Source organism: Filicampus tigris, chromosome 22 (assembly GCF_054856515.1).
Source record: "Filicampus tigris isolate MCC_2025a chromosome 22, RoL_Ftig_1.0, whole genome shotgun sequence".
In the NCBI taxonomy this organism is placed as follows: domain Eukaryota; kingdom Metazoa; phylum Chordata; class Actinopteri; order Syngnathiformes; family Syngnathidae; genus Filicampus; species Filicampus tigris.
In genome coordinates, this window is record NC_141238.1 from 8,899,324 (window position 1) to 8,925,054 (window position 25,731).

At 38.2% G+C, this 25,731-nt stretch overlaps 2 protein-coding genes across 2 annotated transcripts; both read right to left on the reverse strand.

Annotated features, from left to right (window-relative positions):
* Positions 1-228: 228 nt before the first annotated feature.
* On the reverse strand, positions 229-10,727 carry LOC147126852 (uncharacterized). Its single transcript, XM_086022152.1, has 2 exons — positions 10,297-10,727; positions 229-3,014 (listed from the first exon to the last, which is right to left on the reverse strand). Exons 1-2 carry the CDS (start codon positions 10,397-10,399, stop codon positions 1,909-1,911), a joined length of 1,209 nt encoding a protein of 402 aa, XP_085878278.1. The 5' UTR covers positions 10,400-10,727; the 3' UTR covers positions 229-1,908.
* Positions 10,728-15,273: 4,546 nt separating this feature from the next.
* Positions 15,274-24,370, reverse strand: LOC147126853 (uncharacterized). Its single transcript, XM_086022151.1, has 2 exons — positions 21,210-24,370; positions 15,274-18,122 (listed from the first exon to the last, which is right to left on the reverse strand). The coding sequence occupies exons 1-2, from the start codon at positions 21,310-21,312 to the stop codon at positions 16,924-16,926; spliced, it is 1,302 nt and encodes a 433-aa protein (XP_085878277.1). The 5' UTR covers positions 21,313-24,370; the 3' UTR covers positions 15,274-16,923.
* Between the last annotated feature and the right edge of the window lie 1,361 nt (positions 24,371-25,731).

The following is a 25,731-nucleotide window of genomic DNA, read 5'->3' on the forward strand; positions in this document are numbered from 1 at the left end:
AGGGCAAGCAAAGAAAGTCTATCAATTCTAAGCAATGTAACCATAGTATGCATGTATGCTATAAACTAAATATTAGGTCTTGTTTGTCTAGCAGTGTGTTTATGAATTTGATAATTTTGGAAATCTGTCTTTTGACACAGTTTTTTTTTTTTAAACAAGCAAAGCAAGAAAGAAAGAAAAATGAGGTATGTAATATACATATTTTGTTTATTTGTGGTTAATTTTGAAAACACACTTCCCATGTTTGTGTTGGGTCTCAGGATCTTTCAGGATTGAGGAGACGAGTAGTCCTGGGGCCAGGTGCAACCAGACTCCACCTTGTCGCCAGATCTATTCACTCATTCACAGGTTTGTCCATCCAGCCATTTTTCTAGTATTTGCAGTCCTGACTCTGTCTTGTTCCCTGCATTCTTTAGAGTGTTTTTGCCCTGTTCCTTGCCTGCCAGTCCTGTGGCCTGCAACCAACTGGATTCCATTCCCTGACCTGGAACTGCTGACTTTGGACCACTGCTACCTGCTACAGCTTTGCTCATCACTTTTCTCCCTCTCTGCTATTGGGCCCTCCACACACCCAGCGCCCGAACAGTTTGGATAATAAACTTTAAATCGAATGGTGACTGAACTTTTACACAGTATTGTATTGTTTTTCAATCTGTCCTCTGTACATCTCGTGGGGCCAAGCTCCCCCCCTTCATGAAATCGAGTGATGGCCCTGACTTATTCACTGCCAGCCCAGTAAAAAATTAGGTTTAGATCAGGGCTCTGGCTGGGCAAGTCAAGAACGGTCACAGAGTTGTTCTTTTATTTTATATAGACCTTTCCTAATCAACTCCAATCAGTTTAATTAAACACAGCTGGACTCCAATAAAGGAGCAGAACCATCCAAAGAACGATCAGAAGAAATGGACAGCATGTGAGTTAAATGTCAAGGTTGCTGCACAGGGTCTGAATACTTACGACCATATGATATTTCAGTTTTTCTTTTTACATAAATTTGCAAAAATGTCTACATTTCTGTTTTTTTTTCTGTCAAGACGGGGTGCTGAGTGTACATTAGTGAGAACTAAAACTAACGTTTTTGATTTTGGCAAATGGCCGCAATGACACAGACAGTGAAAAATTTCAAAGGATCTGAATACTTTAGCACCCACTGTATAGCACACACATCCCCTAAAAAAATTTTATCAAGTCAAAAACATATGAAGAAAAACAAAGAGATCATGTATTAAAAAAAACAAAAAAAAACAGAAATTAACAAGCTAATAATTTCTAAGAAAAAAAAATGAAAATACAAACATAAATGGAACTTGGGTTCCACCGAATAGCTTAAACAAACCTCCAAAGTCAACATATCCAGCCAATTACAGTGACAAACAAAATTCACTGTTTGATGATTTGTATTTCATTCAGAATCACATGTACAAAAGTAAAAGTTTCCTCACAGTCCATATAATCAATTATGAATTTACTTCATATGGACATCACTAAAACATTGCACAAAGTGCTACATTGCTTAGAAATGGAGCACCAGTGCTAATTCTCAATGCTTGTCCACAGGGGGATTTAGTAGATACAAAGAGAAGACAAAATAAAAGATGCCACATAGCATAAAACAATGCCGATTTTGTAAATAATTTTCATGCTAAATACTTCAGGTGTTAAACATTAACATTTTCATTTCAAGCTTTTTGATCATTGTGGTTGTCACCACTACACTTGTGTCTCCTACTGAGAGAATCTTTTACCACAAACTGAGCAGGAAAAAGGTTTCTCACCAGTATGGGTTCTTGTGTGTATTTTTAAGCTCGTCTCATGAGCGAATTTTTGGCCACGGTCAGTGCAAGAAAAAGGTTTCTCACCAGTGTGTCACCTTGCGTGCATTTTTAAGCTTGCCGTATCAGAGAATCTTTAGCCACAGTCAGTGCAGGCAAAAGGTTTCTCATCAGTGTGGGTTTGTGTGTGTTTTTTTGCGCTTCCCTTCTCAGAGAATGTTTGGCCACAATCTGAGCAGGAAAAAGGTTTCTCACCAGTGTGGGTTTTTGTGTGACTCTTTAAGTTTCCCGTCTTAGAGAATCTTCGGTCACAAAATAGGCAGGAAAAAGGTTTCTCACCAGTGTGAGTTCTTATGTGTGTTTTTAAGATTCCCTTCTGAGAGAATGTTTGGCCACAAACTGAACAGGAAAAAGGTTTCTCACCAGTGTGGATTCTTGAGTGTGTTTTTAGGTTTCCCTTGTTAGAGAATGTTTGGTCACAAAATAGGCAGGAAAAAGGTTTCTCACCAGTGTGGATTCTTGAGTGTGTTTTTAAGCTTCCCTTCTGAGAGAATGTTTGGCCACAATCTGAACAGGCAAAAGGTTTTTCACCAGTGTGGGTTCTTGTGTGTTCTGTCAAATGGCCCTTCCCAGAGAATCTTTTGCCACAAACTGAGCAGGAAAAAGGTTTCTCACCAGTGTGGGTTCTTGTGTGTATTTTTAAGTGTTCCTTCCTAGAGAATCTTTGGCCACAAAATAGGCATGCAAAAGGTTTCTCTCCGGTGTGTATTCTCATGTGTTTTAAACGGTTCTTATAAGCATACGTTTTCCCACAATGAGAACATTTCCAGCATTTGTTGACAGTGTTACATGTTATATCACCTTCTTCATCATCATCATCATCATCATCAACAGCATGTGATGACATGTCATCACTATCTGATAATGGAGGTAGGAGGCCATCTGATTGTGAGCCTTCACATTGATTTCCATCACTCTCTGTCGACATTTGTTCACACGAGCTGCCGCTTGGAAGCCCCACCCCTCTGCTCCCCCCACTTTGACTTTCACTATTCAAAGGGAAACCAGTCGTAGGCAACTCCTCCTCCTTTTTGACGAAGGGAGGCTCTTCGCCCTCCTCTTTCATGCAAGGGAGCTCTGGCACCTCCATTTTTATTACGGAAGGAGACTGCTGCTCCTCTTCCTCTTTGAAGTGGGGGACCTCTTCACCTTTAATGTGAGGATAAACATCTTCACTGATGTCTGCAAGAGGACAGAAGCCATACACATGTTAGGTTTGTATTTAGAATGAAGGTTATTAGGAGAGCCAGATGAGTTAGGATTACTTCGTACTTTTTGACATTTGCAAATTCAAATTGTTATCGTCACTTTTGTTTTGCTTAGAAAAAAAACAAAACAATAATGTTAGAACGCATGCTGCTTTTTTAAAATGTATTTGTCTTGCAACATCAGCTGCAAGCCGTGTCAGACAACGCATGCGACTGCTTGGGAGGCAACTCCGCGACATGAAGACGCAGGCTGGGCAGACAAGTAAGGAGCTAATGTTGTTGTGCTAACGCCTTTTGCTTTAACGGCCTGAAGCTAGTTGTTGCTATTATCCTACTGTTAGCCGGGCTGGAAGGGGGCGGGGGGGGTGATGTAATGGTCCAATCTGCCTGCTGCTCGCTGCCGTCTGCCTCCTGAGAGTTGACATGAGTTTAGTGTAGCTAAATGTCCGAAATATAACCAGTCGGGGTTCATGTGCGCACTCATGCTCTTGTCTGCTTCAGCTTGTGAAAGTGGAGGAGCAATCGCCACAGTAATTTCGATTTTGTGGAGGTGATCATGATGAAATCACGTTTTATGTCAATAAATCCAAACTATTGTGCACAACACTTTTATACTTTCACAGATTGAAGTGGACAAGAGTAGTAATGTGCATTTGCATTTTGGTGGCGATCGGTCACCATTTTAGACAACAGAACTGACAAAGCGAGCAATATTACCACGCTTGCCTCCCTCCTGTGACGTATACCGCTGAGACTGAAAAAATAAGCTGAGCTCCAAAGAGGGGCGGGGCAGCCTCTAAATCATTAGAGTCTTTGGGGGGGGGGGGCATTTTAGTACTGATGACATTTTTACATGCAAACATTTATATAAGTTTTATATATGTTAAGATCATCCCAGTTTCCCTTTAACCTCCAGGGTACACTCGCCGTACACCGTCGAACGGCAGAAAACGGGGTGTTCTGACAAACCATCCATCTATACATTTTCTGAAGCATCCATCCATTTAGACTAATTATAATTCTATTAAGTTGTCGTTAAGCTGCTTTCTACCGCTAAGCTAACCTGAGTATTTTCATCTCCTCTCTGGCAGAGAAACGGCCAAACTCCCTTCGTATGCCGCTGTGAGAGGCCAGCAGACAAACGTGTTAATAAACTGTCTACTGCTGCTCCATTTTTTTTGAATGACACTGTTGAAATTGACACCGTGGTTATTTTTAGACACCCACGGGATACTGTATCACCGAAATACCACCCAACCCCAGTGGTTCAAACTCATAATCGCCATCATCATGAACATACGCTATTATGTTGTATGCAAATGTGCTAGCTGCTCAAGCAAAGTTCCACAAAGGCTGTATTAAAGCCTTATTGTTTGATGGTATTTTTTTACACAAGAAATGCTAAATTTAAGTTTAAATTTGTTTTAAATTGCTCCACTAAAAATGTTTCTAGACAATAACAAACAGTTTGCCTCTATGCGCAAAGTGGATTTAACAAATAAAAACAGTTGACTATGTAAAAAAAAAAGGAAACCAAATGGCCGTTTGTTATAAATTGAAATGTATAAACTAAAGTAAAATCTGGTTTATCTTACGACCCAATTGTTCTATAATATTTTTAGTAAGAGGATTTGTACTTTGTACCTGCAGGCAGAGGCTGAGCACAAATGCAAACTACATTTTTCTATTTGCTTAACATCTGGAAAATTAACAATTATTTCCAGTTGCACATTCAATTACGTGCTACTTTGTGTTGGTGGGTCACAAAATCTAAATAAAAACATTTACATTTGAGTTGTAAGGTGGCAAAATGTGAAAAAGTTGGAAGTGGTATGAACACTGTCTCAAGGCACTTACGTAACAGCAAAACACTTCACCCGGCCACTAGGGCTGGGCGATATGACTGGCGATATGTGTTTCATATTGGTCGATATCGATATATTGAATTTTTTTTCTTTTTTTAAACTATTGAAAATAATGACCCAAAGAAAAATACATTTAGGTTATTTTATTTTAACATAATACTTAACCTAGTGTAGTGGTACACACGCCTGAGTTGCGTGCGGGCAGCGTGGGATCGATTCTCGCTCAGTGACAGTGTCTATGTGTGCCCTGCGACTGGCTGGCGACCAGTTCGGGGTGTAGTCTGCCTTCGCCCATTGACGGCTGGGATAGGCTCCAGCAACTCCCCGCGACTCTATATAGGATAAGCGGTTTGGAAGATGACATGATATGACAATACTTAATCTTTAATAAGAGGTCAATGTAACTATGAAAGAGTGAAATAAACCTGTCGATATAAAGATTAAATAAACTAAATTTTAAATCTAATGTGCTTAGAAAGGCTGAGAAATGTTTGAAAAACTGTCACAATGTAAGTATTTCATATCAGCCAATATTGATAATTTTTTTTTTTAAACATTACCTTTAAATAACAGTTAACTGTTTTTTGTACACCACTATGTAGTGTAATGTGCAGTTTGTCCTCCATCAGTGCATTGTAAATGCATATTTGCATTAGGTCTACCCCAAAGCAGTTGTTGACACATTAATTAGCCTTCATTCAATGTTTATCCAATGTAAGTGAACGATTACTTTCTTGCAGTGCATACATCATCGTTGACCAACCGTCTTAGGACTACTTTATCTTTTTAACGGACTCATTATTGCCATAGTCCATTAATATTTTACTTGCTTGATTTTACCTTGAGTGCGATGCCGGTGTCGGATAAGGCTAACTACTGCTAGCATGTCAAAGACAAGAACTCCTCTACTTGTACACCATGGCTCCATCCACGGCTTTTTAATAGGGTTATCATGCATACTATAATTTAATTGTAAAAGTCGTACTGAGTCGAGTGGTCATTTATTTGAGCAAAGTTAAGGCGCTCGCTCGCTGGACGCGAGCATAGCGCACGGCCGCCGGGCACGCGAGCATGCTCCGTTGAGGTAACAGCTTCTTGTTGGTTTAAATGCTTTTTCCTCGTTGGTTTAACAGCTGGTTCTTCTTTGGTTTAAACGCTTCTTCTTCATGTTTGGAGGCGGAAGCGCGCTGCCTACATCACGCACCATGCTGCGATCGGGTTTGTTTCCCTTTTTTCTACTGAACGTTTTATCGAAGGCATTTTCTATTGGTATCCATCACGTGTCAATCGCGATACATATCGATAGCGAATTATCGACCACTATCCCCAAATAAATGGAAACATTCCCTCATGATCAGTCTTTCGTACTAAATATTGCCAATATTATATTTCACAAAGACTTATTAGTAAGACTTAAGAGCATATGTGTAAATACACAAGTTCTAAGACAATCCATGCGAGTTACTTGATTTAAAAAAAGATAGAAATATTGTTTCTATTGGCACGCAATTTTACCTAAATTAAGTGATATAGTCTTCGTTTTATTGCTTTTTGACTTGTTTTATTAAACCGTTTATGCAGCGCAAGGATTTCAAGCAACGGTCGCTGTCCCAATTTAACCATTTGCGATTGATAGTTTTCATAGCGAGAAAAAGTTGGCTTGACGTTCGATATTCACGTGTTAGGGACCGTCCACAAATTTAATGTTAGAAGGTGTCAGAAATAGACAAAAATATTCACCAAAAATATGTCAATTAACATTTTGTCATTCTTATTGTTGTAGTAGAATATAGTGCTAAATTGACAAATATTCATTAAAAAAAATCAAGTAAAACACTTTTTCTCATTCTGGCTGCTGTAGATGGCAAAGGGAGGCCTCTAACTACTACTCTCAAATTTTTATCATATAGCTCATTTTGGAGAAGTTGGAGCCAATTCAATGACTAATATCAAACTATATTGGCAAAAATATTTACCAAAAAACAAGTAAAACACCGTTTCTCATTCTGATTGCTGTAGATGGCAAAGTGAAGCCTGTAACTACTACACCTCAAACTTTCACCATATAGGTCATTCTGGGGAGGTTGGAGCCAATTCAATACAATACAATACAATTTTATTTATATAGCGCATTTCAGAACAGCTAGAGCTGTAACAAAGCACTTTACAAACAATACAATAAATTTAAAAAAAAACAATAAAAGGCTGTAATACATGTATTAATAAATATAGATATAAATAATATATAAAACATAAATATAAATAAAGCCAATAAATTAAGATACTAAAGCAATCAGAATAACAAAATGTTAATTAACTGATTTTTACTGAATATTTTTGCAAATTGATGACACTGGAGCATAAAATTTGTGGACGATCCCTAACTCGTGAATATCGAGCGTCAAGCCAACATTTTCCCGCTAGTTTTCATATTGCTTTAACTTTTTGGAGTAACAGTTTCACTGTTTAAAATTTGTGATTTATTACTGCCTGTGTGGCTAAATATGTACAAAAATGGGATCAAGTCACACATGATTTCGATGTTAATAATGGCGTGAAAAAGTTGGCTTGAAGTTCGATATTCACGAGTTAGGGACCGTCCACAAATTTCATGTTCTATGATTTCATGAAAAGACAAAGATATTCACCAAAAATCAGTTAAATTTTTGTCATTCTGATTGCTGTAGTAGGTGCCAAAGGGAAGCATCTAACTACTACACCTCAAATGTTTGCCATACAGGTCATTTTGGAGAGGTTGGAGCCAATTCAAGGATGAGTATAGCTAAATTGACACAAATATTAATATTAAAAACAAGTGAAACACCTTTTTTCATTCTGATTGCTGTAGTAGATGTCAAAGCAAAGCCTCTAACTACTACACTTCAAATTTTTGTCATATGGGTCATTTTGGAGAAGTTGGTGCCAATCCAAGCACCAATATCAAACTGGATAGGCAAAATATTCATTAAAAATCAGGTGAAACACTTTCTCATTCTAATTGCTGTAGTAGATGTTGAAACAATCAAGGATGAGTATAGTGCTAAATTGACACAATTATTTACCAAAAATCAAGTAAAACACTTTTTCTCATTCTGATTGCTGTAGTAGTCTGAAAGGGCTTAACATGCCCACAGTGGAAAGTAATTAAGGCATCTCCTGACCCTAACCACCCGGAGGGCAAGGAAGAAGAAGAAAAAAAGGGATGGAAGTGAAGATCCCTGAGAAGGGGCCTGTTGCTTACAGACATAACTATATCCGTGTTGCAAGACGGCACAGTTGCCGTAGCATGTCTGCTCTGACCCTGTGGGTAATTTTCTGTTTTGCATGTTGCGTTGCTGCTTGCAGTACCCTCTCTCAGGTTCAGGAAGTAACTATAAATCTTCATTTTCCACCCACTACTTTCCGGCCCTTGGAATTTTCACCATCGTTGCATGGTTTTGGATGGTATAATAGTAAACTGCTGTTGATTAGCAATCACTTTTAAGCTCTGTGTAAAGTTCGTTGGAGCTTCTTGAAAGTTGCGTTGACTTTCAACGAGGGGTGGGCGATCTGGCAAAAATATCAGATCACGATTTTTTGAAAATAAAATCATGATCATGATTATTTTTTTACATCGTTTTTTTAATACTAATTTGCACATTTCTGACCATTTTCCTCATGTTAAACAAAATAAAAGATATTTAAAATGCGTACGAACTAAAAGAAAAAAAATACATTTTAAATCAGCTACGCTTTCTGAACAGGTTTTAATTTGAATAGTGACAATTTTTATCAAGATGTGCAGTGAATGTAAGCATAGAAGGTAACAATGTAAGCATAAAAACACGGCTCGTAACACAGATCTAGTACTTTGAAGAGTCTTTTAAAGCTTTTTGGTTTTCCACTGTTCTAATGAGAATTTGTGTCTTCTACAAGGTAATAAGTCACTGCCTCAGTTACTTCTTGTGCCCTTGTTAAAATGACTGTGTCGTGGGTAGCGTTAGCTTGGAGCTAGCGCCTGCCTCCGGCTACCAATGGTCTGATCTCCGTTTGCTTTGGCTGTCGGCACTGGTTTGCGCTTTCTCCTCTGACGAAAAGCCAAACCAAATCGACACTGTGGATGTGGAGTTTCTTTTCGGGACCAACTCTGCTTCGTGGTGACTTTCCGCTATAGCTTCCCACTATACAAACAAACAGGGAGGCGGGGAGTGTCACGTACGATGCAGTGCGTGCTGTGATTGGTTGGTCGGGTATACGCGTCAGCGGCTTTGCGCCGCCATCGAGCTTAACTGTTTAGAATGTGCCATGTAGACGATCAAACGATCTTCCGGCTTTATGAGATCGTGAACACCGTGAATCGCTTAACGGTCTAATATCGTCATATGGCCCACCCCTACTTTCAACACAACCCTTGTGAATACCCATTGGCTACATATTTGTCCAAGCAGTACCGGTAATAATAATAATAGTGATGAGAGGCCCTCTCTCTTTTAACTATTTTACTCCTGTTTTGGTTTATTTGTAGGTGGTAGGTTAGATATATGTCATTTATTTCCATTTTTTCCAGAAGGTGTGTTTAAATGAAGGTGTTATTGTTTATGTTGGAAATTTGTCCCTCAGATTTGAATAAAAATGCTCCATACGAACTTCAGTCTCTGATGTCGCTTGCCTAATTGCTTTCACATCTACTACAGCAATCAGAATGAGAAAAAGTGTTTCACTTGATTTTTGGTGAATATTTGTGTCAATTTAGCACTGTACTCATCCTTGAATTGGCTCCAACTCCTCCAAAATTACCTATATGACAAAAACTTGAGGTGTAGTAGTTAGAGCCCTTGCTTTGACATCTACTACAGTAATCAGAATGAGAAAAAGTGTTTCACCTGATTTGTTATGAATATTTTTGCCAATACAGTTTGATATTGGTCCTTGAATTGGCTCCAATTTCTCCCCAATTGACCTATATGACAAAAATTTGAGGTGTAGTAGTTAGAACCCTCCCCTTGCCACCTGCTACAGCAATCAGAATGAAAAAAGGCGTTTCACTTGATTTTTTATGAATATTTGTGTCAATTTGGCACTATACTCATCCTTGAATTGGCTCCAACTTCTCCAAAATGACCTGTTGGGCAAACATTTGAGGTGTAGTAGTTAGATGCTTCCCTTTGGCACCTACTACAGCAATCAGAATGACAAAATGTTAATTAGCAGATTTTCGGTGAATATTTTTGTCTATGTATGACACCATACAACATGAAATTTGTGGACGGTCCCTAACTCGTGAATATTGAACGTCGAACGTCTTGCCAACTTTTTCTCGCTGTTAATAATGTCATAATAAAGTTCATACAGTGCTCGGGTGAAGGTTTCGCCATTAAAAACAAACACGGGAATGTTGTGAAGCAAACAAACCTGCCCTTCTTGAGCCAACCGGAGACTTCTTGAAAACAGCGTCGTTGTCCTCTTTTGCCCCACAAAGTTTCTCCTCGTACTCTCCTGTCCTTCTAGCACGCATTTCCACACGACAACCACAACACTCGACGGACACAGTTTGATCTCTGCTGAGCGATGTATTGTGTGATCTCAAACGCGTCTCTTTGAAAGCGGCTAGCAAGCGAAGCTAAGAAAAGCTAAGCTAAACTAGGCCAAGCAGAGAAGCTCCAACGTATATCGAGATGTTTTAAAGCAAAGACGAGTATTTAACATAAGATATTTAAGTCTTCAAAAGTAGCGAAGGGCGTCTGCGTTGAGTCTCTTGAGTACATTTGATACACATTCAGAAAATTCAGTGCTGTATATGTTTCGATTAAAAAGAGAAAGGGCTGTTGGGCGAGCATGTTTTTGCAAACGTCACATCCGCTCCTGGCTGATTGGTTCACTTTTTTGTCTGTTGGGTCAAGTTTGCCCCGCCTCTGAAATCCTCGAGAAGACCAAATCAAACAAGCCGCCCCTAATTTCTTTCATACGAGGAATTACTGTAATAGATCGCCGACGAGCGTCGAAAGCCACCTAAAAAATAAAAGGATACAATGGACGTACATGGACATAACCAGAGCAGGGCAGTCCGTCTCTGAGCCTGATGCCCATTTTTGGGGCGGGGGGCAGGTGTGTGGTGGTGGTTGTGAACGGGTCGGCTGACAAATTTTTTAAAAAATGGCTGGACTAACCATGGCCGGAAGTGGATTTTAGTCCGGCCCACTAATCGGCCCTCATGCGTGTGACGTGCTCGCGAGGAGGCCAAAATTAATCAGCAACTGCTGTTATAGGGATTGTGGTATTGACAATTTTCCACTAAAATCATGGACATTAAAACGATTATAAAAATATTTAAATCATTTGCAAGTTCAAGGTTTGACTTGCCAACAAATGAAATGGGGTGCTGTTTGGACCGCATCCCCATCATAGATTTAACTCCCTCCCAGGCAGGACGTGCAATCCCCGTGCTCATCATGGTTTGCACTTTTCCCTTATATCTTAATTTGTAAAGTTTCAATTCTTTTTTTACCTGCTTCTGCAGCTCCCTACTGTGGGTGATGTCTCCTTGGTTAAAACTGATGTTGCTCTGATTCATATTTTTTAAGGATTTAGACATCCACGGCTTATTGTTTGGAAAGATAATTATTTCTTTCCTTGGAATATGTAAATCCTCACAAAAGGTTATATAATCAGTCACTGTCTCAGTCAAAACATCCAAATTAGGGCAAGTATCTAAAAACAAGTCCCAGTCTGTACAGTGGAAGCAGTCCTGGAGGCGCTAGGTCGTCTACGCTGACCACAACCGGAACAAGCTGACGCTGCGGCTTCGTTTCCTTCAGGACCGATTTGTACGTGGGAACCAAATGACAACATTGTGGTCGGGCACGCCGAGAGGAGCTCGACACAGGGACTTATAAGCACCCTTAATGGAGACGTAACAAAAGTCCAGACATTTCATGTTCCTGGTAAAAACATTCACACACTGGTAAAAGTTATGAAGCGACTGCGCGGGCTTACACTGGTTAAAATCGCCCATAATGAAATTGGATGCGTCCGGTGCAACGTTCTTTAACTTGTGTTCCGTTGCCACAATGGTCCGAGTTGCGATGTCAACATTTGCCCTCGGGTGGATATAGACGAGAGTAATAAAAATTTGGGGAAACTCTCTTGGTAAATAAAAAGGGCGCTAGGAAACAGATAAAATCTCTATGTCTGAAGTGCACATGTGTATAATTCCCTAAGCATAGCAGTCTTGCAGTATAGTTTTTGATGAATAAACAAAGTCCACCGCCCAGTGATTTATTGGTCACTGTCGGGTCTCTGTCAAGACGCAGTGGTTCACCAAAACCATCAACGTCCAGATCCGATTGTGGATCATGCTTTTTGAGCAACGTCTACGTCACGGCAATAAGACAGGCATTCCTGTACTCCGAGAAACTGCGGTCAAGCTATCACGCTCTCGTTTTTCCGTGGTCAAGCTATCCGCTCTTACGTTTTTGCGCGCGTATTCCAAACCTTACGGTAAATGCTCTTCCGCGTGTGTCGCAACTGTGCACAAAATACAGAGCAGAATGCATCACTTCCTTCACGTTCGAACTGCCATAAAAAACATCCTCCAATAAGTAGAAAATCATTCCAGTGGATTCTTCTTCCAGGTGGCCCATTCTATCAGCATACCAAGTTTGGAGTGATTTTACTGTACAGTTTTTTAATAAATTAGAGGCAAAGTCTGCACAAAACAATACAAAAATCATCATTTCCTTCACGTTTGGACTGCCATAAAAAACATTCCTCCAATACGTAGAAAATCATTCCAGTGGATTCTTCTTCCTGTTGAGAATACTATCATCATGTCAAGTTTGGACTGATTTTACTGTATAGATTTTTCAAAAATTGGAGGCAAAGTCTGCGCAAAATACTGCATACAGTACAGAAATGATCCTTTCCTTCAAGTTGGAACTGCCATAAAAAACATTCCTCCAATAGGTACAAAATTGTTCTAGTGGATTCTTCTTCCTGAAGAGGAATACTATCATCATGTCAAGTTTGGACTGATTTTATTGTACAGTTTTTTCTAAGTAAAAGCAAAATTCGCGTAATACAGTACAAAAATCATAATTTCCCTCAAGTTTGGACTTCCATAAAAACAATTCCACCAATAAGTAGAAAATCATTCCAGTGGGTTATTGTTCCTAAAGAGGAAGACTATCATCATGTCAAGTTCGGACTGATTTTACTGTATAGATTTGTCAAAAATTAGAGGCTAAGTCTGCGCAAAATACAGTACACACAGTACAGAAGTCATCATTTCCCTCAAGTTTGAACTGCCACAAAAAACATTTCTCCAATAAGTAGAAAATTATTCCAGTGGATTCATCTTCCTAAAGAGGAATACTATCATCATGTCAAGTTTGGACTGATTTTACTTAATAGATGTTTCAAAAATTAGAGGCAAAGTGCACAAAACACAGTACAAACAGTACATAAATCATAATTTCCCTCACGTTTGGACTGCCATAAAAAACATTCCTCCAATAAGTAGAACATCATTACAGTGGGTTCTTCTTCCCGAGGGCCCAAACTATCAGCATACAAAGTTTGGACTGATTTTACTGTACAGTTTTTTTTTTAATTAGAGGCAAAGTCTGCACAAAACACAGTACAAAAATCATTTCCCTCACGTTTGGACTGCCATAAAAAACATTCCTCCAGTAAGTAGAAAATCATTCCAGTGGATTCTTCTTCCTGAAGAGGAATATTATCATCATGTCAATTTTGGACTGATTTTACTGTATAGACTTTTCAAAAAATAGAGGCAAAGTCTGCACAAAACACAGTACAAAAATCATTTCCCTCACGTTTGGACTGCCATAAAAAACATTCCTCCTACAAGTAGAAAATAATTCCAGTGGGTTCTTCTTCCTGAGGGCACATACTATCAGCATACAAAGGTTGGACTGATTTTACTGTACAGTTTTTTTCTAATTAGGGGCAAAGTCTGCAAAAAATACAGTACATGCAGAAGAGAAATCATTCCCCTCAAGTTTAAAATGCCATAAAAAACATTCCTCCAATGAGTAGAAAATCATTCCAGTGGATTCTTCTTTCTGGGGGCCCATACTATCAGCATGCCAATTTTGGACTGATTTTACTGTACGGATTTTTCAAAAATTAGAGGCAAAATACTGTACATACAGTACAGAAATCATAATTTCCCTCAAGTTTGAACTGCCACAAAAATCATTCAATTTTTCAAGTGAATAACTAGGACCAAATACAGAGAAATATATATTCTAATAAATTTACTTTGTACAAACACAAAGCACATGAATGTTGTCATCACACCGTGCTTTATACAAATGAGTTTAGCACATTTTGCAAAGGTCATGCTTGTCTTGGCATGGTCAGATGGATAGCTTGACGGCAGTAAATAACTATATCTGTCAGAACAACACTAATGTAAATGATTGTGTGTGTGGGTGCGTGCGTGCGTATAGGTGTGTGTGTGTTTGAAAGTGCTGAGGAGTTGTATGTGTGAGTGAATCCAATGCTTGTTTTTTCAATTGAAGTGGAAGTCAACCCAAACATTTTTTTCAAGAATATGTTCGATGCAGGCCCCCTAGTTGAAACAAGGCATTCTGATTAATATTGTGTTTGTGGAATATGAGTCAAGTAGCAAAATCTAGCCATCTCAAGGGTCGGCCATTTTATCACTTCCGTTGACTATCAGATGCCCTGAGGGCTCAAATAACAACCAGTCATGGCTCAGTTTCAGAAAACAGGTGAGCTGTGATTGGTTGTTACCTGAGCATCTGTGATGTCATTCTCAGTCAACAGACGTGAAATAAAAAATACAAAAATAAAAATGGCTGCCTCCAGTGGTGGCTAAAAACTGGTGGATTAACTCTTATTCCACAAAACGCAATATTTATCAGAATGCCTTGTTTCAACTAGTGGGCTTGCATAGAGTATATTCTTGAAAAATAGTATGTTTGGGTTGACTTCTATTTAATAAAGTATTTGCATAAGAAAATCAATCCTCTTATTCATGTACAGGGTATTAAAATTCAAGAAAATAATGGGACAGAAAAATCAAGGGATTTTTTTTTTACAATAAATAAAATTTGCGATTAACTACGAGGTAACTATGAAAGAAGTGCGATTAATCACGATTAAATATTTTAATTGATTGACAACACTAATATCTATCTATCTATCTATCTATATATATATATATATATATATATATATATATATATATATATATATATATATATATATATATATATATATATATATATATATATATATATATATTAAACAACATAAAAGAAACTCTGGTTATGCTGAACATCTTAAAAAAAACCTAGAAAGTCAACATATCCAGCCAATTTCATGGACAAAGAAGACCCATTGATGACTCGTATTTTATTCAGAATCACATGTACACTTTCCAACCGTCGTATCAAAATTTAAAAGTTTCTTCACATTCCATCTAATCATTCATGAACTTAATTCATATGGACAACACTAAAACATTGTACAAAGTACATATATTGTTTACAAAATGTGGGACCAGTCTTACTTCTCAATACTTGTCCTCTGATGGATTTTAGTAGATACAAACACAAGAAGATAAAATTAAAGATTCTACACAGAATAAAACAATGCACATTTTGGAAAACAAAAACAATGTTATGCTAAATACCGTATTTTCCGGACTATACGTCGCTCCGGAGTACAAGTCGCACCAGCCATAAAAATGCATAATAAAGAAGAAAAAAAACATAGATAAGTCATACTGGAGTATAAGTCGCATTTTGGGAGGAAATGTATTTGATAAAATCCAACACCAAGAACAGACATGTCATTTAAAATTTAAATGACGAACAATTTAAAATAAAAATATAATAGAGGCAACAACAGGCTGAACGGTATGCTTACGTTACATTACACAACGCCCCCCCGCCCTCCGGAAGCCAAGTTGTCTCCGTCACGTAACGCAAATAAATGTGTCCATATAAATCAAATTAATAAAATTGTGCGCTTAGTACACATAATTTCCACCGAGCTACGGTGGTAACATTTAGATAACATTCACACATGGAAAATTACAAGAAAGTTACGGTAAGATAACTTTGAACTCCCCAAAACGGTCGTAGATCGATTGAATACGTTTTTTCTTTATCCCCGACCATGTAGAATGTTTCCAAGTCCCCAAAAGTATTTATGTGTTCGGTCGTAATTATCTCTCTGTTCGTCTTCTTCGCTCTACGCTCCGTAAGTGTACGACTGAAGACCACAGCCAGGCACTGCGTCTTCAAGGAACAGTACACTATTTTGTATAGATGGATTCATAGACTGTCAAATGGTCTTTTTATCATACTATTTTAATTATTATTACTATTTCACAAAATATTAGATTTTAACCATTTAAATTAGTCATGCATTTTAATAGCTTTTAGGATTTATCTTTATGTGGGTTACAATAATATGTGAAATGATATACAGGTAACAATGTGTTAATAATTTCACACATAAGTCGCACCCACGGCCAAACTATGAAGAAGGAAAAAAAAAACGCGACTTCTAGTCCAGAAAGTACGGTAAATGGAACTTGGCTTACACCGAATATCTTAAACGATCATCAGGTGCGTTGCAGCAAGGATAGCTGGAAAACAGGCAGGACACCGGCCCTTGAGGACCGGAGCTGGACACTCCTGGCTTAAACAAACCTCCAAAGTCAACATACCCAGCCTATTACAGTGACAAAGAAGCCTCACTGTTTGATGATTTGTATTTCATTCCGAATCACTTTCCGACCTTCCCATCAAAAGTAAGTTTCCTCACAGTCCACATAATCTATTATGAATTTACTTCATATGGACATCTCTAAAACATTGTACAAAGTGCTACATTGCTTAAAAATGGAGTACCAGTGCTAATTCTCAATGCTTGTCCACAGGGGGATTTAGTAGATACAAAGAGAAGACAAAACAAAAGATGCTGCATAGTATAAAACAATGCCGATTTTGTAAATAACTATCATGCTAAATACTCATTTCAAGCTTTTTGATTATTGTGATTATCACCAGCACACTTGTGTCTCTTGACCGAACCCTGCCGAGAGAATCTTTTACCACAAACTGAGCAGGAAAAAGGTTTCTCACCTGTGTGGATTCTTGAGTGTATTTTTAAGCTTCCCTTCTGAGAGAATGTTTGGCCACATTCTGAACAGGCAAAAGGTTTCTCACCAGTGTGGGTTTTTGTGTGTCTTTTTAGGTTTCCCTTCTTAAAGAATCTTCGGCCACAAAATAGGCAGGAAAAAGGTTTCTCACCAGTGTGGATTCTTGAGTGTTTTTTTAGGTTTGCCTTGTTAGAGAATCTTTGCTCACAAAATAGGCAGGAAAAAGGTTTCTCACCAGTGTGGGTTCTGGTGTGACATATTAAGTGTCCCTTCTGAGAGAATCTTTGGTCACAAAACAGGCAGGAAAAAGGTTTCTCACCAGTGTGGATTCTTGAGTGTATTTTTAAGCTTCCCTTCTGAGAGAATGTTTGGCCACAATCTGGACAGGCAAAAGGTTTCTCACCAGTGTGGGTAATTATGTGTCTTTTTACGCTTCCCTTATGAGAGAATATTTGGCCACAATCTGAACATGCAAAAGGTTTCTCACCAGAGTGTGTTCTTGCATGACTTTTTAAGTGTGCCTTACAATAGAATCTTTGGCCACAAACTGAGCAGGAAAAAGGTTTTTCACCAGTGTGTGTCATCATGTGTTTTAAACGGCTCTTATAAGCGTAAGTTTTCCCACAATGAGAACATTTCCAGCATTTGTTGTTAGTGTTACATGTTATATCACCTTCAGCTTCTTCTTCAGCTTCTTCATCATCATCATCATCAGCATGTGATGACAAGTCATCACTATCTGATAATGGAGGTAGGAGGCCATCTGCTTGTGATCCTTCACATTGGTCTCCATCACTCTCTGTTGACATTTGTTGACACGAGCTGCCGTTTGGAAGCCCTGCCCCTTTGCTCCCCCCACTTTGACGTTCACTCTTCAAAGGGACACCAGTTGTAGGCAATTCCTCCTCCTTTTTGACGTAGGGAGGCTCTTCTCCCTCCTCTTTCATGCAAGGGAGCTCTGGCTCCTCCGTTTTTATCATGGAAAGAGACTGCTGCTCCTCTTCCTCTTTGAAGTGTGGGACCTCTTCGTCATCTTCTTCCCCTTTAATGTGAGGACGAAAATCTTTACTGATGTCTGCAAGATGAAAAAAGACATACACACGGTGTTATGGTTTGTAGTTAGAATGAAGGTGAGCCAGATGGGTTATGATGACTACGTACAGTTTGGCACTTGCAAATTCACTTACTGATGCATTTTTGGAGGGTTAGGGGTTATTTGTGGAAAGACTTGCACATTGCACCTTTTTGAATGGTGGCTAGGAATGGGTATCGATAAGATTTTAGTGATCCGGTGCCTCAACGGTATATATTTTGTTTTGCTTCGAAAAACAAAACAAAAATGTTACAACTCATGCTTTTTTAATCACTTTATTTTTCTACCAACTTCAGACATGAATGTAAAGATAAATAGATAAACAATTTACAGAAAAAGAAATGATTTGATAAATAATTATTATATGATTAAACATGATATTAATTAAGTGTAAAAGAAAACCCCTGGAGAGCAAAAAGGTTGGAACATGCCCTTGGGCTGAAAAAAACCACTTTATTTAAGAGTTGTTTATTTTTTAGTAATACTAAAGCACACTCAGCACAAAGGAGAGGAAGACATAATTACGACCGAATACATGAATACTTTTGGCGATTTGGTAACATTCTACATGGTCGGGGATAAATAAAAGATTTATTTAATCGATCTACAACCGTTTTGGTGAGTTTAAAGTTATCTTACCGTAACTTTCTTGCATGCTACATGTGCATCGTAGCTCGGTGGAAATGATGTGTACTAAGCACACAATTTCTTTCCAAAATGCGACTTATACTCTAGTGTGACTTATGTATGTTTTTTCCGCTTTATTATGCATTTTATGGCTGGTGCGACTTATAGTCCGGAAAATACGGTACATGTTTCTATTTTCTTAACACCCGGAAAATTAACAATCATTTGCATATTAAATTACGTGCTACTTTGTATTGGTGGGTCACAAAATCTACATAAAAGCATTTACATTTGAGTTGTAAGGTGGCAAAATGGGGAAACATTGAAGTGGTATGAATACTGTTTCAAGGTACTTGTGTAACAGCAAAACACTTCACCCGACCACTATACCCAAATAAAAGAAAACATTCCCTCATGATCAGTCTTTTGCCCAAAATATTGCCTATATTATATTTCACAAAGACATAGTCAGACTTAAGAGCATAAGTGTAAATACACAAGTTCTAAGACATTCGCGCGACTTACTTGATTTAAAAAGAAAGTTAGAAATATTGTTTTTATTGGCACATAATTTTACCTAAATGATGAGGTTTGTTTTATTGCTTTTTCACTTGGTTATTAAACCGTTTATGCAGCGCAAGGATTCCAAGCAACGGTCGCTGTCCCAATTTAACCATTTGCGATTGATAGTTTTCATAGTGAGAAAAAGTTGGCTTGACGTTCCATATTCACGAGTTAGGGACCATCCACAAATTTCATGTCAGAGGGTGTCAGAAATTAGAGAAAAGATCTTAAGCCCGAGCCGACCCGAATTTCCGGACCGGGTCGTGCCTAAAATGTCAATCATTACGTTCGGGTTGGGTCGGGCTGGACTTCTCTCTCGCTGACTTTTTAAAAACATTTTTTAAATAAATATATGTTTATAAAAATCTATACTAAAACGATGTTTGTATACTAAATACTTGTTATAAAATAAATAATTAGGATAAAACAGCAAAGGCGCTGCAAGGTAATTGCTATTTAACTACTAAACAGGAGCCGCAGAGCCAGAGCACGCTTTGCGCACGTGACAGAGCCAGAGCATGCTCTGCGCAAGTGAACGCCAAAATTTCGGGTTTGCTTCCGGCTCGGGCCTGCAAATCAAGTTAGTCGGGCTCGGGCTGGGTTGGGCTTTAATACCCATGGACCTGGGTCGGGCTGGAATTTTTAGGCCCGATCTTACCTCTATCAGAAATAGACAAAAATATTGACTAAAAATCAGTCAATTAACATTTTGTCATTCTTATTGCTGTAGTAGAATATAGTGCTAAATTGACAAATATTCATTAAAAAAAAAATCAAGTAAGTTTTTCTCATTCTGACTGCTGTAGATGGAAAAGCGACGCCTGTAACTACTACACCTCAAACTTTCATCATATAGGTCATTCTGTAGTAGATGACAAAGGGAGGCATCTTAACTACTACGCCTAATTTTTTTTGTCATATAGGTCATTTTAGAGAAGTTGGAGCCAATTCAAGCATGAGTATAGTTCTAAATTGACACAAATATTCATATAAAATCAGGTCTCATTCTGATTGCTGTAGTAGATGGCAATGCGAAGCCTTTAACTACTACACCTTAAATTTTCATCGTATAGCTCATTTTGGAGAAGTTGGAGCCAATTCCAGGATAAATATACAGTAGTGCTATTTTGACAGAAATATTAACCAAGAATCAAGTAAACACTTTTTCTCATACTGATTGCTGTAGTAGAGGGCAAAGGGAGGCCTCTAACTGCTACACCTCAAATTTTCACCATATAGGTAATTTTGGAGAGATTGGAGCCAATTCAATGGCCAATATTAAACTGTATTGGCAAAGAAAATATTCACCAAAAAACAAGTAAAACACCTTTTCTCATTCTGATTGCTGTAGTAGGTGGCTCCAACATCTACAAAATGAGCTATATAACGAAAATTTGAGGTGTAGTAGTTTGAGGCTTTGTTTTGACATCTACTACAGCAATCAGAATAAGAAAAGTGTTTTACTTAATTTGTGGTGAATATTTGTGTCAATTTAGCACTATACCCCGCCTTGAATTGGCTCCAACTTCCCCAAAATAACCTATATGATAAAATTTGAGGTGTAGTAGTTAGAGGCTTTGATTTGACATCTACTACAGCAATCAAAATGACAACATGTTAACAGATTTTTGGCGAATATTTTTGGCAATGGATGATTGAAGATCGAATGTCAACCCAACTTTTTCTCGCTAGTTTTCATATTACTTGAACTTTTTGGAGTAACACTTTCACTGCTTAAAATTTGGGATTTATTACTGCCTGTGTGGCTAAATGTGTACAGAAATGGGATCAAGTCACACATGATTTCGATGTTAATAATGTCATATTCAATGTATCGCCATAAAAAACAAACACGGGAATGTTGTGAAGCGAACAAACCTGCCCTTCTTGAGCCAACCGGAGACTTCTTGAAAACACCGTCGTTGTCCTCTTTTGCCCCACAAAGTTTCTCCTCGTACTCTGCTGTCCTTCTAGCACACATTTCCACACGACAACCACAACACTCGACGCACACAGTTTGATCTCTGCTGAGCGATGTGTTGTGTTGATCTCAAACGCGTCTCTTTGATAGCGGCTAGCAAGCTAAGCTAAGACACACTAAGCTAAACCAGGCCAGGCCGAGAAGCTCCAACGTGCATCGAGACGATTTAAAGCAAAGACGAGGATTTAACATAAGATATTTAAGTCTATAAAAGTAGCGAGGGGCGTCTGCGTTGAGTCTCTCGAGTACATTTGATACAAATTCAGGAAAATGCAGTGCTGTATATGCTTCGGTTAAAAAGAGAAAGGGCTGTCGGGCTAGAGTAGTTTTGCGCAACGTCACATCCGCTCCTCGCCGATTGGTTCGTTTTGGTGTTTGTTGGGTCAGGTTTGCCCCGCCCCTGAAATCCTACGGTTTAGCCAGTCTCCACTCGAAAAGACCAAGTCAAACGAGCCGCCCCTAATTTCTTTTATACGAGGAATTACGGTTGTAGTTCGCCGACGAGCGTCGAAAGCCACCTTCAAAATAAAATGATTTCACTGGACCTACATGAACATAACATAACTCTTTGAATTAGAAATAATAAATAATCTCTCTGTTACACTAGACCACGCCAGGTCTCCACCAAAAGAGGTCCAATCCAAATGTCATGTTACATGTCAAAATAAAAGTCCGTTCAAATCAGCGAGCTTCTTACTTCAGTAAAAGCATAAAAGTAATGTAAGGAGAAAAACAAAGCATTGAAGCGGAAGTCAAGTCAAATATTTTCTTATCATTATGTTCTATGTGCCTTGCTAGTGTAAACCCACCCAGCACCAGACGTCTTCTGGAAGTTGGATTTTGGGCTGAATCTGGTCGGTCCGTCTTAGACTTGATTTAGCCCAGAAATAGTCGTTGAAAATTGGTCTGTGTCTGGGTCATCTAAATGTGTCCAAATTTAGTCCAAAAACAGTCGTTGAAAACTGGGTTGTATAATTGCCCCTCCAACATAGTCCAAATTTAGCCCAAAAATAGTTGTTTAAATTTGGGTTGTGTTTAGCCCGTCCAATGTCTAAACACAATCAGCATATCAAATTTATAATTAATCAGAAGCAAATTACTTCAATATTACTTTAAAAACAAAACAGAAAAGGCTCCAGACAAAGGTCTAAAAGTATGGATAAATAGCATATCTGTTATTCTGTCAAAATTGGCATTTTACTCCAAGCAGTTCACTCCTTTGGTAATTTATAAGTGCATAGCAAGTTAACTCCAATGCTCTGTTTGTTTATACAAAGAAACCATACTTTAATTTATAAATTTGCACTTTTTAATTTTTAAAAAATAATTTAATAAATATTGTTAGGTCCAAAACAAACTTAAATTATTATAGTGTTTCAAAGAATTTTGTCTTATTTTTACATGTTTTTCCAGAATTGAGCAGCCCTATTACAACAGATACTTCAAAAGTGATGATTTAAATATGAATAATTTTACATTCAAGTGAGTATGCAATTCTTTAGAATTACAAGAAAAATAGTGCTTATATTTTGATTTTTCAAATGGCAATGCATCGGTGCAGTATCGGCCGATGCACAGCCAGGTAGCGGAATCAGTATCAGGACCCAAAAACTGCAATCGGAACAACACTAATATATATATATACATATACATATACACACATACGCACGCACACGCACACACGACAACTTTTTCATCCCCACCTGATTATTACCACACAATTGCTGGTCCACTTACTTTTTGGAACAGCTCTCCACCTGCCCTCTCTCTCCTCTTCGGCCTAGCCACTATTGATGGGAAAATGAAGCTTCCACATGCTTCAAGAATCCATTTTGTTTATTGAGCCCCCAGAGTGCCTCTGTTCATTTTAGGGCTGAAAGCACACTGACTCTCTTAAACCCCTTTCTTGTTAACGACAGTGACACCAAGAATAGTAAAAGAGAAATAAAACAACTGGTTCAGGAAGCACCTATAAATCTTCATTTTCCACTCACTACTTTCCAGTCCTTGGAATTTTCACCATTGTTGCATGGTTTTGGATGGTATAATAGTAAACTGGCGTTGATTAGCTATCACTTTTAAGCTAGTCAAGAACTGTCACAGAGTTGTTCTGAAGCATTGTTATTTTACCTGTCCTGGGCTGCTCCCTGGACTCTGTGGACTCGGTGGGGGACAGGAGGATGATGGCCAAGCTGCCGTCAATGCTGGACAACCCGGCCCACCCCCTCCAGGGCACCCTAACAGCACTCCACAGCTCCTTCAGTGACAGACTGTTACACCCTCGCTGTGCAAAGGAGAGATTCCGCCGCTCCTTCTTGCCTGCTGCTGTCAGACTCTTTAACAAGAACATTGTGTAGTCTCTACAAACTGGCGGACATTAGTGTAATTGTGCAGTCCTGCACCTGAGCTTATATCGTGCAATACCCAACATTCCCCACTACTATTAGTCTAGTTTTATTTGTATCCAATGCTGTTCCTTACATTTCACTACAGCACTGTCACTTACTTGGAGTATTTTTCCTCTGTACTATGTACAGGCTAAAATGAGTGTTCCTCATACTTTTTATGTAGATGCATGTTAGTGTGTATATACATGTGTATATACACATAGTTACTGCGTATATTTACATAGGTTTGATCCTGAATGTTTTCCGTTAATGTTATACATTAATGGCTACATTATACCGCCGTCCCTGTGTTACCTATATCTTTGCTGCTGCAACACTGAAAATTTCCCCACTGTGGGATCAATAAAGGCCTTCTTATCTTATATAGACCTTTCCTAATCAAGTCCAATCAGTTTAATTAAACACTGTTGGACTCCAATCAGTGTTTCCCACAAATTTGAAATTTACTTGGGCTGGTGGACGCCGGCGGGGGGTGGGTGGGGCATAGCTGTAATTAGTCGGTGGTTATTATATATATATATTTTTTTTTTATTTTTCTATTTAACACTTCATATCGTGCATTCTAGTGAATTTTCAGATTAAATGTTACATTACTCAGTGACACCACGTTTTTTGCACTTATTTTGTATTCAAATGACGAAATGATAATATTAAAGCGGAAGTCAACCCAAGCATAAATTTTTCAAGAATATGTTCTATGCAAGCCCACCGGTTGAAACAAGGCATTCTGATTAATTTTGCGTTTGTGAAATATAAATTAAGTAGCAAAATGCACTTGTTTTTAGCCATCTCTGGGGGTGGCCATTTTGTCTTCTGTCGACTGAAAATGACATCACAACTGCTTAAAATCACAGCTAACCTGTTCTCTGAATCTGAGCCGTGATTGGTCGTTGTGAGCAGTTGTGATGTCATTTTCAGTCGACACAGGACAAAATGGCCGCCCACAGAGATGGCTAAAAACGAGTGGATTAACACTTATTCCACAAACGCAATATTTATCAGAATGCCGTGTTTCAACTAGTGGGCTTGCATGAAATATATTCTTGAAAGAAATATGTTTGCGTTGACTTCCGCTTTAATAAAAAAAGACCGTCCAAATCAACACTTATTAGAATTTATTACACTTGTTGGGCGCCCAGATAAGTAATAAATGTTCTGGCCAACGTTGCCGCAGTTATGTAGAAGAGGCGGAAAAACTTTTCCTCCACCAGCAAGTGCACCTGCTTGTTGAACGTCGGGGAGGAGCTCCTTAGACCTTTCCTAATCAAGTCCAATCAGTTTAATTAAACACAGCTGGACTCCAATAAAGAATCAGAAGAAATGGACAGAATGTGAGTTAAATGTGAAGGTCGCTGCACAGGCTCTGAATACTCATGACCATATGATATTTCGATTTTTCTTTTTTCATAAATTTGCAAAAAAATTCTACATTTTTGTTTTTTTCTGTCAAGATGAGGTGCTGAGTGTAAATAACTGAGAACTAAAACTAACTTTTTTGTTTTTGGCAAATGACTGCAATAACACAGACAGTGAAAAATGTCAAAGGGTCTGAATACTTTACGTACCCACTGTGTAACACACACATCCCTAAAAAATTATATCAAGTCAAAAACAAAGAAAAACAGATAATATATATATATATATATATATATATATAAACTGAAATTAACAAGCAAATAATTTCCAAGAAAAAAAATATATATATATAAACAACATAGACTATTACAGTGACAAAGAAGACTCATTGTTTGATGATTTGTATTTCATTCAGAATCACATGTACGCTTTCAAAAGAAAGTTTCCTCACAATCCATATAATCAGTTATGAATTTACTTCATATGGACATCACTAACATTGTACAAAGTGCTACATTGCTTAAGAAGGGAGTACCAGTGCTAATTCTCAACACGTGTCCACAGGAGGATCTAGTAGATGCAAAGAAAAGACTAAATAAATTATGCTACATAGAATAAAATAATGCTGATTTTGCAAATAACTATCATGCTAAAT